The 13,002-nt window shown below is 40.4% G+C and overlaps 1 protein-coding gene across 2 annotated transcripts in view; it reads right to left on the reverse strand.

Annotated features, from left to right (window-relative positions):
* ATG2B (autophagy related 2B) overlaps positions 1-12,956 on the reverse strand; it is an 84,176-nt gene extending 71,220 nt beyond the window's left edge. For both annotated transcript variants that reach the window (XM_015144460.3, XM_001101467.5), the window contains exon 1: positions 12,455-12,956. In XM_015144460.3, coding sequence (XP_014999946.1) covers positions 12,455-12,616 — 162 coding nt within the window. In that variant the 5' untranslated portion in view covers positions 12,617-12,956. The remainder of the gene's footprint in view (positions 1-12,454) is intronic.
* Between the last annotated feature and the right edge of the window lie 46 nt (positions 12,957-13,002).

A 13,002-nucleotide genomic window follows, 5' to 3' on the forward strand; every position in this document is an offset into this window, starting at 1 on the left:
GTACATTTTCTATCTTTTCCCATCTTATACTTTTTTTTGGCATGACACTCAGAAATTCAAAGAACTAAGTGATGTTGCTCCTGCAAAATCTCTCAGTTCTCATCTACTGATTTATAACATTGGTATTTCTCAAGCTTCTATCTATTTTTTAAATTTAGAATAAAATGTATGCTGACCCCTACTGAATTCCAGCTCTAAGTATATTCACCTACGGATGCACTAACAAATTAGGGAGGAGGGGATCACAACCAACCTGTATCATTAAGAAATGTATTTCCAATCAAAGTTTTTATGTTTGCTGGGTACAGTGGCTCATGCCAGTAGTCCCAGCAATTTGGGAGACTGAGGCAGGAGGATGGCTTGAATCCAGGAATTTGAGATCATCCTGGGCAACATGGTGAAACTCTGTCTCTACAAAAAATACAAAAATTGGCCGGGCGTGGTGGCTCAAGCCTGTAATCTCAGCACTTTGGGAGGCTGAGGCAGGCGGATTGCCTGAGGTCAGGAGTTTGAGACCAGCCTGGCCAACATGGTGAAACCCTGTCTCTACTAAAAATACAAAAATTAGCGGACATGGTGGCCCATGCCTATAATCCCAGCTATTAGAGAGGCTGAGGCAGGAGAATCACTTGAACCCAGGAAGCAGAGGTTGCAGTGAGCTGAAATTGCATCACTGCACTCCAGCCTGGGCAGCAGAGCAAGATTCCATCTAAAACAAACAAACAAACAAACAAAAAATACAAAAATACAAAAACTAGATGGCAGCCCATGCCTGTAGTCCCAGCTCCTTGGCAGGCTAAGGTGGGGATAATCGCTCGATCCCAGGAGCTCAAGGCTGCAGTGAGCTGTGATCACCCACTGCACCCAAGCCTGGGTGAGAGAGCAAGACTTTGTCTCAAAAAAAAAAGGGGGTAATTATCAAAATGCATAAATTTATACTGTTTTGATCTTAATTATCAAAATGCATAAATTTATACCGTTTTGATCAACTATACACTTAACAATAATTGCAATTACAACACAATCCAGAAGAAAAGTAACACTTAAAGCTCCATGATTTTCTGAAGGAAATAAAGTTATGCATCACAGAAGGACATTTGGTCAACAGCAGACCATATGTAGGATAGTGGTCCTGTAAGATTATAATGGAGCTGAAAAATTCCTATCACCTAGTGACATCGTAGCCATCATAAGGCGATATAGCAAAACACATTACTCACATGTCTGTGGTGATGCTAGTGTAAATAAACCTCTTGCTCTGCCAGTCTAGCACAAACAGTTACATACAGTACGTAATACTTGAGAGTGATAATAAACAACCATGCTACTGGCTTATGTATTTAATACCTATACTATACTATTTAATCATTATTTTAGAATATACTCCTACTTAAAAAAAAAAAATGTTAACTGTAAAACAGCCTCAGGCAGGTCCTTCAGGAGGTACCCAGAAAAAAGCATTGTTATCACAGGAGAGGACAGCTCTATGCATGTTACCATCCCTGAAGACCTTCCAGTGGAACAAGATGTGGAGGTAGAAGGCGGTAACATTGATGGTCCTGACCCTGTGTAGGCCTAGGCTAATGTGTGTGTTTGTGTCTTAGTTTTTGACAAAAAAGTTTAAAAAGTAAAAAAAAAAAAATTAAAAATAGAAAAGAAAATGCTCATAGCATAGGAATATAAAGAAAAAATATTTTTGCATAGCTGTACAATGTGTGTTTAAGCTAAATGTTATTACAAAAGAAACAAAAAGTTTAAAACATTTTTAAAGTTTATAGTTACTGTAACCTCAGGTTAACTTATTATTGAAAAAGAAAGATGCCTTTATTAATATAGTCTAGCCGAAGCATACAGTATTTATAAAGTCTACAGTATTGGAGAGTGATGGCCTAGGCCTTCACATTCACTCACTGACTCACTCAGAGGAATTTCTAGTCCTGCAAGCTCCATTTATGGTAAGTGCTCCAAACAGCCATATCAACTTTTATCTTTTTAAAATTTTTTTATTTTATGCCATATTCGTACATACCTTTTCTATGTTTACATACACAAATACCATTGTGTCACAGTTGCCTACAGTATTCAGTAACATGCTGTGCAGGTTTATAGCCCAGGAGCAACAGGCTGTACTGCATAGCCTATATATACAGTAGGCTATACCACTGGGTTTAGGCAAGTACACTCTATGATGTTCACACAACAAAACTGCCTAATGACCCGTTTCTCAGAACATATCCCTGTCGTTAAGCAACACATTACTGTTACTGATAAAATGAATATAGTAAGCCCTAGAGCAACCCCTAAGAAACAATTTAAAAATACATTCTGGGCCGGGCATGGTGGCTCACACCTGTAATCCTAGCACTTTGAGAGGCAGAGGCGAGCAGATTGCCTGAGCTCAGGAGTTCAAGACCAGCCTGGGCAGCATGGTGAAACCCTGTCTCTACTAAAAACCCAAAAAATTAGCCAGGCATGGTGGGCCTGTAGTCTCAGCTACTCGGGAGGCTGAGGTACAAGAATCGCTGGAACCCGGGAGGCTGAGGTTGCAGTGAGCCAAGACTGTGCCACTGCATTCCAGCCAGGGAGACACAGCGAGACTTTGTCTCAAAAAAATTATACATATATATATAACCATTAAAGGAATTAAAATGTTACACTAGAAAATATTTGCTTAATGCAAAAGAAAGCCTAATGGCAACAGAAAAAAAATTTAATATAAACAATTCCAATTTATATATGTTTTTATTGTAGAGAAATAACAGCATGATCAATAAAAGACAAGCATAAACTGTATCAATTACAATGTAATCTTGCAAAGAAAGTAAAATGGACATAGGAGTTCAATGGAAAAAGATACAACGTTAAATTTCCAACTTTAACGAAGAGATTGTTCAAGCATTTTTAATGGATAATGTGTATGATTTTTAAATCCCACTGGATGAAAAAAGTTATATTTTAATATCAATATTTAAACAGAAGTTATTCTTTACAACTATTTAAAATTATAATTTAAAAAGTAAGTCAATTTTAAACGTACAAGGAATATGAAGTTTTTTTTTTTAATTTCAGAGATAATTGAGCAAACATGTTTAAAGACCACTCCTTCATTTATTTTTTCCAACTTTTAAGTTCAGGGATACATGTGTAGTACATTTGTTACATAGGTAAATGCATCCCATGGTGGTTTGCTGCACAGATCATCCCATCACCTAGGTATTAAGCCCATAATCCATTAGCTATTCTTCCTGATGCTCTCCCTCCTCTCACTCCTCACCCTCTGACAGGCCACAGTGGGTGCTGTTCCCACCATGTGTCCATGTGTTCTCATCATTCAGCTTCCACTTGAGAACATGCAGTATTTGGTTTTCTGTTCCTGCATCAGTTTGCCAAGGATAATGGCTTCCAGCTCCATCCATGTGCCTGCAAAGGACGTGATCTCATTCCTTTTTATGGCTGCATAGTAGTCCATTGTATATATGTACACTTTTTTTATCCAGTCTATCACTGATGGGCATTTGGGTGGATTCCATGTCTTTGTTATTGTGAATAGTGCTGCAATGAACATAAGCGTGCATATCTCTTTCTAACAGAACAATTTATATTCCTTTGGGCATATACCCAGTAATGAGATTGCTAGGTCAAATGGTATTTCTGCCTCTAGGGCTTTGAGGAATCGCCACACTGTCTTCCACAATGGTTAAACTAATTTACGCTCCCATCAACAGTGTAAAAGCATTCCTTTTTCTCCACAATCTCACCAGCACATGTGTTTTGTTTTTGTTGTTGTTTACTTTTTAATAATAGCCATTTTGACTGGTGAGAGATGGTATCTCATTGTGGTTTTGATTTGCATTTCTCTAATGATAGTGATGTCGAGCTTTTTTCATGTTTGTTGGTCACATGTATGTTGTCTTTTGAGAAGTGTCTGTTCATGTCCTTTGCCCACTTTTTAAATGGGGTTGTTTTTTTCTTGTAAATTTGTGTAAGTTCCCTGTAGATGTTGAATTTTAGACCTTTGTCAGATGGATAGCTTGCAAAAATGTTTTCCCATTCTGTAGGCCGTCTGTTCATTCCGATGATAGTTTCTTTTCCTGTGCAGAAGCTCTTTAGTTTAATTAGATAACCATTTCTCAATTTTTGCTTTTGTTGCAATTGCTTTTGGCAACTTCATTGCGAAATCTTTGCCCATGCCTATGTCCTGAATGGTACTGCCTAGATTTTCTTTTAGGGTTTTTATAGTTTGGGGTTTTATAATTAAGTCTTTAATTCATCTTGAGCTGATTTTTGCTTATGGTGTAAGGAAGGGGTCCAGTTTCAATTTTCCGCATATGGCTAACCAGTTCTCCCAGCACCATCAGGGAATCCTTTCCCCATTGCTTGTTTTTGTCAGGTGTGTCAAAGATCAGATGGTTGGAGGTGTGAGAAGCCCACTCCTTTAAAATAGCATATGTTAAGGTTACTAGCTAGCTAGCTGGGTGGCTTTGAACAAATCCTTAATCTCCAAGTCTCAATTTCCTCCTCCATAAAATAGAAATAGTAACTCCACAGAGTTACTGTGACCATTAATGAGGTAATACATGTAAAACTACCAACATATTAATAGTTCCTGGTACTAAGCAAACACTTTGCAAATGTGGGCCATCGTTCTCTTTCACAGTACCTACCTAGTACAATGATGAGCTCTGTAAAGGAACTCAAGGTGTGCTTGACAATATGAAGAAAAGCAAACACTAAATTATATGTTTCTTTTTAATACGTAGTTCCATAGATTAAGTAGGCAGAGAATACATCTTTATTAGTTTAAACCAAGGCATCAGAATTCAAATCGAGATAAGACAGAGCATAAAAATGTGCATGAGCTGGCCGGATGCGGTGGCTCATGCCTGTAATCCCAGCACTTTGGGAGGCCAAGGCAGGTGGATCACAATGTCAGGAGATTGGGCGGGCGCGGTGGCTCAAGCCTGTAATCCCAGCACTTTGGGAGGCCGAGACGGGCGGATCACGAGGTCAGGAGATAGAGACCATCCTGACTAACACGGTGAAACCCCGTCTCTACTAAAAAATACAAAAAACTAGCCAGGTGTGGTGATGGGCGCCTGTAGTCCCAGCTACTCGGGAGGCTGAGGCAGGAGAATGGCGTAAACCCGGGAGGCGGAGCTTGCAGTGAGCTGAGATCCGGCCACTGCACTCCAGCCTGGGCGACAGAGCCAGACTCTGTCTCAAAAAAAAAAAAAAAAACAATGTCAGGAGATCGAGACCATCCTGGCTAATATGGTGAAATCCTATCTCTACTAAAAATACAAAAAAAATAGCCAGGCGTGGTGGCAGGTTCCTGTAGTCCCAGCTATTCGGGAGGCTGAGGCAGGAGAATGGCGTAAACCCGGAAGACAGAGCTTACAGTGAGCAGAGATCATACCACTGCACTCCAGCTTGGGCGACAGAGCAAGACTCTGTCTCAAAAAAAAAAAAAAGTGCATTAACTAATTTAGATTAACATTTAAATAGCACCTACTACATACAGGACACTAGAGTGTACTATTTTATACCTACATTTATACCTGCATTAAATCCTCACAATAACCCTCCGAATTAGGTATTTTTGTGCCTACCTTACAAATATAGCAATTGAGGATCAGAAAAACTAAGTAATTTGCAAAAGGTCTTCAATTAATCACTGCAGAAACACAACAAGAAAAAGAGGAATGTATTTTCACAATGGAAGATTTTGCAGGAGGCTAAGCAAAATCATGTGTTAACATATCATAATTTTTTTTTACTGTAGTACTTACTGGTTTGGGGCTGGCTCATAAAACAAGCTTTTAAAACACAATGGAAAAACTCTCCATTCCTTTAGTGCAAGTGCTTTTAAAAACGCAGTCAAGGACCACATGTATCAGAATCTCCTAGGATGTTTATTAAAAATGCAGATTCTTGAATTTCTAGAGCCAAAATCTGTATGGAAGGAGCCAGAAGCCTGAATGTCAGCAAATTCCCAGGTGAACCCAGTGCTGTTATGTCTGAGAAGCTCAAGTTTCTGAATCTGGGGCAGTGTGGTGCACAAAAAAAAAAAAAGATATAGAAGTCAGAAAGACAGGTTTCAAATCTTGCTGCACTGTTTAATACTAAGCTTGAGTAAGTTATTTAACCTCACAGTGAATGGATAGTACCCAATTTAGAGTAAGATAATGTATGTAAAAGCACCCACACAGTACAGTATATAGAGATGGAAGGTATTTAATAAATGATTACTATTATCTTCAAAAGTAAACTAAAACCCCTACCTTGCTCCATGTTTCCCCTAGCCATCAACCCCATTTTTTCTGCTCAAACTGCAAACTACAAGTGACTTTCTAACCCTCAGCTCCTCTGAAACTGCTCGTAACCACCATTAAAATGACAAATGCAATAAATAATATTCAGTCCTCGTCTTTCTTGAATTCTCATCTCTACCTAGTTCCTAGGACCACTCCCCCTTTTTGAAATTCTAACTTCCCTTGACTTCTGTAACACTTCACCATCTCGGTCTTTTTTCTGATCCTCTACAACTTAACATGTTGGAGTTCATCTAAGTTTCATCTTCAGCCTTTTTTGTTTCTCAAGCTAATCTACTTACTACCCATGCACTTTGTGCAGTTCCATCTCTTCCCACTGTGTTATTCACTATTGATACTCTGGTAACTCCCATATCTTCACAACTGCAATCTTCCTATACTTCCCAGTGCCTCCTGAGCCTCTCTACCTGGATCTAAGGTCCCCACATTCTAAAGCCCCCACATTCTAAAGTCCCCTCAAAAATCAATATAGTAAAACTTATTCTCTATCCAATCTCAATATTCCCCTCCCACTCCCAACTCCAGACAGTGGAGAAAACCTGCTCCTTCTCTAGAATTTCCTATTTCACAGCAACTAGGTACCACAAGTTACGGACATCAAGGTTCTTCCCTCTACTTGGGTTTTTCAGATTTTTTCAAAGTTTGTTTTTTTTTTTTTTTAAAGAATGTCTGACACGTTCCATTAAAAAAAATGGCCCATCATAAAATACTTAAAAAGGTAAGTAGAACTGCTTGCTTCATGTATTAAGTATTTCCAGAACTAAAAGTTTGAAACTTTTGTACCATATGTTATCTCCGGAAGAGATGGGATTAAGCTCTATTACTTCATACCTCATATATTTCTTTACTGTTTGAATTTTTTGTAATGAGCATATATTAATTTTATAGTTAAAAATGAACAATTAAAAACCTAACAGTCTTTTAAAGCATATGTAGGCAATGACTTAGCCTTTGTAAAGTGGAGAGCTGTCAACCTTAGATAACCATGTAAGAAACGGGACTTGATGGAACTCTTCTCAGTAAACACCACTCTGTCCCAATTTTGTGGCAGAGAAGTTGAAATAAACTTAAACCTCTAAATACAGAAAGGTTTATTATAGCAGTGAAGAGTAATATTAAAGAGGCCTGGTACTACAGTGGCTCATGCCTATAATTCCAGCAACTGCGGGGGCTGAGGTGGGAGGATCCCTTGAGCCCAGGAGGTCAAGATCAGCCTGGGCAACATAGTGAAATCTCATCTCTACAAAAATTAAAAGAAATTAACTGGCTGTGGTGGTGTACACCAGTAGTCTCCACCTACTCAGGAGGCTGGACTGGAGGATCACTTGAACCCATGAGTTTGAGGCTGCAGTGAGCTGATCATACCACTGTACTCCAGCCTGGGTAACAGAGACTGTCTCTAAAAAAACAAAAGGAAAAAAAGAAAAAAACTGGTAAATGTTAACAGTTTTGGAGAGTCAACAGTTTCAGAATTTACACTGTACCACTAAGCTACAAAATAATTTCCCTAAGTATAAGATGTTTAAATAGGTAATATTTATGTCCAGTCTTATAACCACTTAGGCAAAATCCCATGTATCTTGTAGCATAAGGTACCCTGAAATTCAGTCATTCTGTGAAAATCCAAGGCTACTATAATATATGAGTAGTAAAAATTCTCAACCTACTTGGCTCAAGCAACATTTTCCACACCAGTCCTATGAAGTGTTTCCTCACCAGTCCTATGAAGTGTTTCTTTTTTTTTTTTTAGTCACTACTATACTACAAGAAAATAACTCTTAAAGTGGAGCCACCTGAACTACTCAGCAAATAAATGTCCCACTATAGAGTTCTTTTTTTTTTTTTTTTTTTTTTTTTATTTTATTTTTTTTTTTGAGACGGAGTCATGCTCTGTCGCCCAGGCTGGAGTGCAGTGGCCGGATCTCAGCTCACTGGAAGCTCCGCCTCCCGGGTTCACGCCATTCTCCTGCCTCAGCCTCCCGAGTAGCTGGGACAGGTGCCCACCACCGCGCCCGGCTAGTTTTTTGTATTTTTTAGTAGAGACGGGGTTTCACCACGTTAGCCAGGATGGTCTCGATCTCCTGACCTCGTGATCTGCCCGTCTCGGCCTCCCAAAGTGCTGGGATTACAGGCGTGAGCCACCGCGCCCGGCCAATATAGAGTTCTTTAGAGCTTTTTATTTTTCTGTTTAAGGGCATTTTGCTTTCAATTATCATCAATGAGTTTCACGCATATAAACAGAAAAAGTGAAGGCAACATTCTAGTCTCCAGGTGGTCTTTGACAAATAATCAGTAATCAATGTTTCTTGAACTGAAGATGATTTTATTAAACACCAAGAGAATATAAGCAGCAATCAAAACATTATTAAACTGAAGTTAAAAGGCCTCAGTGGCCGGGCAAGGTGGCTCATGTCTGTAATTCCAGCACTTTGGGAGGCTGACGTGGGCAGACTGCTTGAGTCCACGAGTTCGAGACCAGCCTGGGCAACATGGCGAAACCCCGTCTCTACAAAAAATACAAAAATTAGCCAGGTGTGGTGGCAAGCACCCGTAGTCCCAGCTACTGCAGGGAGGGGAGGAGAGGTAGGGGGATCACTTGAGCCAAGGAGGTTGAGGCTGCAGTGAGCCTAGATCATGCCACTGCACTCCAGTCTGGGTGACAGAGTGAGAGCCTGTCTCAAAAATAAAATAAAATAAAAGGCCTCAGTGTAATAAATTGTTAATGTCTATCTTCTTGAGCTCGTGTAAGAAAAGGGTCTTTGTTTAGTTCACTGCTGTATCCCCCAGCCCCTCACAGTGGCACATGCTAAGAGCTCAATAAATGTATTGAATCGATTAATGAAAGAAATTCCATTTAAAAAACAAAAATAAAGGCACAGTCATAAAGAGTTAAAAAGGAATGAGTCATTAAATCCAACTTCCTACCCAAATAGAATTTCCTCCTTTCAACATTTTGCCATTTCAACCACTTCTAGGGACAAGGAGTTTATGAAATCTTTAGACAGACTATTCCATCTTAGACAGACTATTCCAATGATGGAACAATCCCAAACCCCTTGCCTCTATTCCTCCCTCCACTTCATGCCACGTTTAAGGTAGTAATCTCCAAAACTGGATGTATATATCCTAAAGTATTATCAGATGATTCATAAGGATGTGAGAAGAAAATGAGACATTCTACATTTTCCAAATTTAGATTAAAAAGTTGTACTTGTATTTAATATACAAATGGGCACTGGCACCTTCCTTCAGGCCATATATCAAACTGGTACAAAGAGAAGACTAGTAGTTCCACAACAGAGAAGGATTAAGAGTGGTGCCCTCAGCTGGATGTTCCTTCCACTTCTGCACACCGAAACATTTCCGCATACATTCTACAGAATAAAAACAGATCTTTAAACAGTAGAATCTCTGTAAAGAGACAGTGAATGGCAATTACTTTCTGGTTTCCTGGTCTCTCCTATGGCCAAGTGTGTAAGGGTTGGATTTAAAGATAAGCATTTTCCTTTTACACAGAGAAGAATTCTCCACTGACTGTTTATGAATTTATGACAAGGACTATCAGTGGTACATGCTCCCTAGCAGATATTTTCCAAAAAACAGAACACACTTAATCTGTCTTTTCAAAATAAAGATAGCACTTTAATAATGAGTAAGAAAGCAACCACTTTTCAAAGACTACTTGTACTATGAGGAGAACATTTGAAAAACTGTATTTGGAAATGTTTCCATTGTTCCATAATTTTGTTGCTGAAAACGATGTCTATTAAAAACATTGCTTATTTTTTAAGTCATTATCTATATAGTTTACAAAATGTTTAAAGACATGTAAAGACTATTCCAACCAATCTAAGTCTTCTGAACAAAGAGCTTGAAAAATTGAATTTTAAACCTGTGTGTATATATGCAATGTCAATTAGTCATAGTAACAGAAAAACTGATTGAGATCAGGAATGAAAGGAATGTCATTGCCAAGTTCAACACAATTCTTTGCATAATTGATCATTTAGAATTGAAACATTAGGCGTAGAGCAATTCTTCAATTAGGATCAGTTTTTCCATTAGGATCGATGAATCTCTGAAGGTACCTTTTTTCCAGTCATGAAAGTCATTAAAATCAAGTATCTGGCTGGGTCCTGTGGCTCATGCCTGTAATCTAAGCACTTGGGAGGCAGAGGTGGGAGGACCACTTGAAACCAGGAGTTCAAGACCAGCCTTGGCAACAAAGCAAGAGAATCCTCTACCAAAAAAAAAAAAAAAAAAAAAAATCAAGTTTCAAAATAAACTAAATTTGGAATCAGAACTCTGAATAGCTATATCTAAGTGTTACACCAAGATTTATCCTAACCATCAACACAGCACATGAAAATAAAAAATCAGCAACCGGAAATGTTTACTGGATGCTTTAACATTATTTTAGTTTACAAAACCCACCCATCAAGAACAAAACATAATCCTCAGATTAAGTTTAGTCAAAAATCATTTTGCCAATGCTTCTGAACTCAAACTATAAAATTCAAATATCACTACCTCTGACTTCCCATAAGGACTAAATAAAACCTCACAAATGAAAGTGCCTACTACAATGCCTGACATAAATACATACTCAATAAACATTAACTGCCTTTCTTTTGATCTTAGGCCATGTGATGTAATACTTGCTAGATGTGCGACGGGGCAAATTGCTTAACTCCATCTGTAAAATGGATATATTAATGCCCACCTTATAGGGCTAAAGTCATCAAAGAATAATGCATATAAAGTCCTTCGACCCACAAAAGGCATTAATAAATCTTGAACCCTCTTTTTTCAAGATAATCTATTCATAACTGTATAAAAAGTATAGAATCATGGGTCGTTGAATTCAAAAATATACATCAGAATCCCTATCTTTTTTAAGAATTACAGCATTACAATACCATAATACGACACAGAGATGAAGTGTATGCTCCATTAGTGTTGACTGAACTCAGGTGAATTGCTAAGTCCATTACCATTTGGCTAATTGTGGCGGACGGAGAGTCTCTCCAAGGGTAGGACTCTCACCTCCTGGTGAGGGACTGGGTCTTACTGCTCTCAAACCAGGGCTCTTTCCACTATCTTGCGTACTCTCCCTAGTTTAAGTCATGTACATACTGATAAAATTATATACTGATTTATAGTCTCTAGCACAAATTCACTTAAGGGTCATAATAAGGTATTTCCATCATTTAAGATTTTCTGTGGCTAAGGAAGTATGGGTTGGGCAAAGGGTGGAAGCCACTCTATTCCTGTCAAACCCAAAAGTGAATATACTTTAAGTAAAATATTATGCATTGAACACCCAAATGCAGGTACAACTGTATGTGGTGAGTTGAAATTCAGATGAAGCACCTGTATACCAATGAGTGAACTCACAGCCTCTAGATGACAAGTAGAAGACAGGTTTTAAAATGTCTGAAAATTGCAGCTTCAGCGCTTTTGCAACACCTGCTTTTACGATCTGTCACGTGAAGCAAAGAGGCGTAACTCAACAGCACTACTAGGGCCACACGACCATTCACAGGCTGGGTACACAAACCTATCTTGTAAACATATAATCAAGCAAAAGCAGGCAAACCGGCACAGGAGGCCTTCACCTAACTTTCTTCCAGATGGCAAACGCTGCACGATGACAAACAAGGCAAACATGGTGTGCAAGTGGCCAACCCAAAACCAATAACTAGGGATTCTGACATCCAGAGGTCCTCTTCATCCTTAATCGTTCCAGAATGTCATCGCACAAGGCAGGGTTTGTTTGCCACAAAACCCTGCGGCCCCTCACATCCCAAGGGACAATTCTGGTCACCTCCTCCCACGGACCTATTGAGCCTGCTTCACAGACCCCCCGAAGCACTGACTCAATTATTCCCATAGTGTAGATTCCATTACATCTGTTAAGTTTCCGGAACACGTGATTCAGGAGAGCAAACTTGTTAAACAGATTAAACAACACTCTAACACATTTATCTGAGCCGTGCCACACTCGGGTCCAAACAATTCCCAAGGAGGGAATGACTGTCACCAATCTTGGATGGCACCGGTTCAAAGCGCCCTAAAGAGGGGAGCGAGCCCCGCCCGGCTGGCTGCCCGGCAGCTCTTACCCATTTGTCCAAGGGGACCTGGGCGAGGGACCCGGTGCCTTGGTACAAGTCCAGGCTGAGCTGCTCCAGGCTCAGCTTCTCCTGCAGAAAGTGGCCCAGGTACCTCTGCAGGAGGTACCGGCAGGCCCGCTTCTTGATAGACTCCGAAAACGGCCAAGGCATGGTGACTGCTGGCAGCTGGGCTGACTGCGGCTGCGGGTGGCGCTGGCTCCGGCCTCAGGGTAGCGACTCCGGCTCCAGGCCGCGGCGGGGCCTAAGCCTGGGGCGGCCCCTTCATCGCTGTTTGGCGCCGGGAGTTCCTCAGGGAGACCCCATCGCCGGCGCCGCGCCGCTCGCGCTGGGCCTGGCGGAGGCAAGACGCAGTGGGGTCCTCCTGGCCCCAGGCCAGGGGACTTCCGAGGGAGATCCCAACCGGCTCAGAGAAAGTGCAAGAGAGCGCGAGGGGAGGCGGCACAGGCTGAGGCAGACACCTCCACTGCCGCCGCGCGACGAATTTGTTGTCATCCGCGAGGCGCGTTCCCGGCTGTAGGGACGCTTCCGGCGCGTTC

The sequence above is a fragment of the Macaca mulatta genome, chromosome 7, assembly GCF_049350105.2.
Source record: "Macaca mulatta isolate MMU2019108-1 chromosome 7, T2T-MMU8v2.0, whole genome shotgun sequence".
NCBI classification, from domain to species: Eukaryota; Metazoa; Chordata; class Mammalia; order Primates; family Cercopithecidae; genus Macaca; species Macaca mulatta.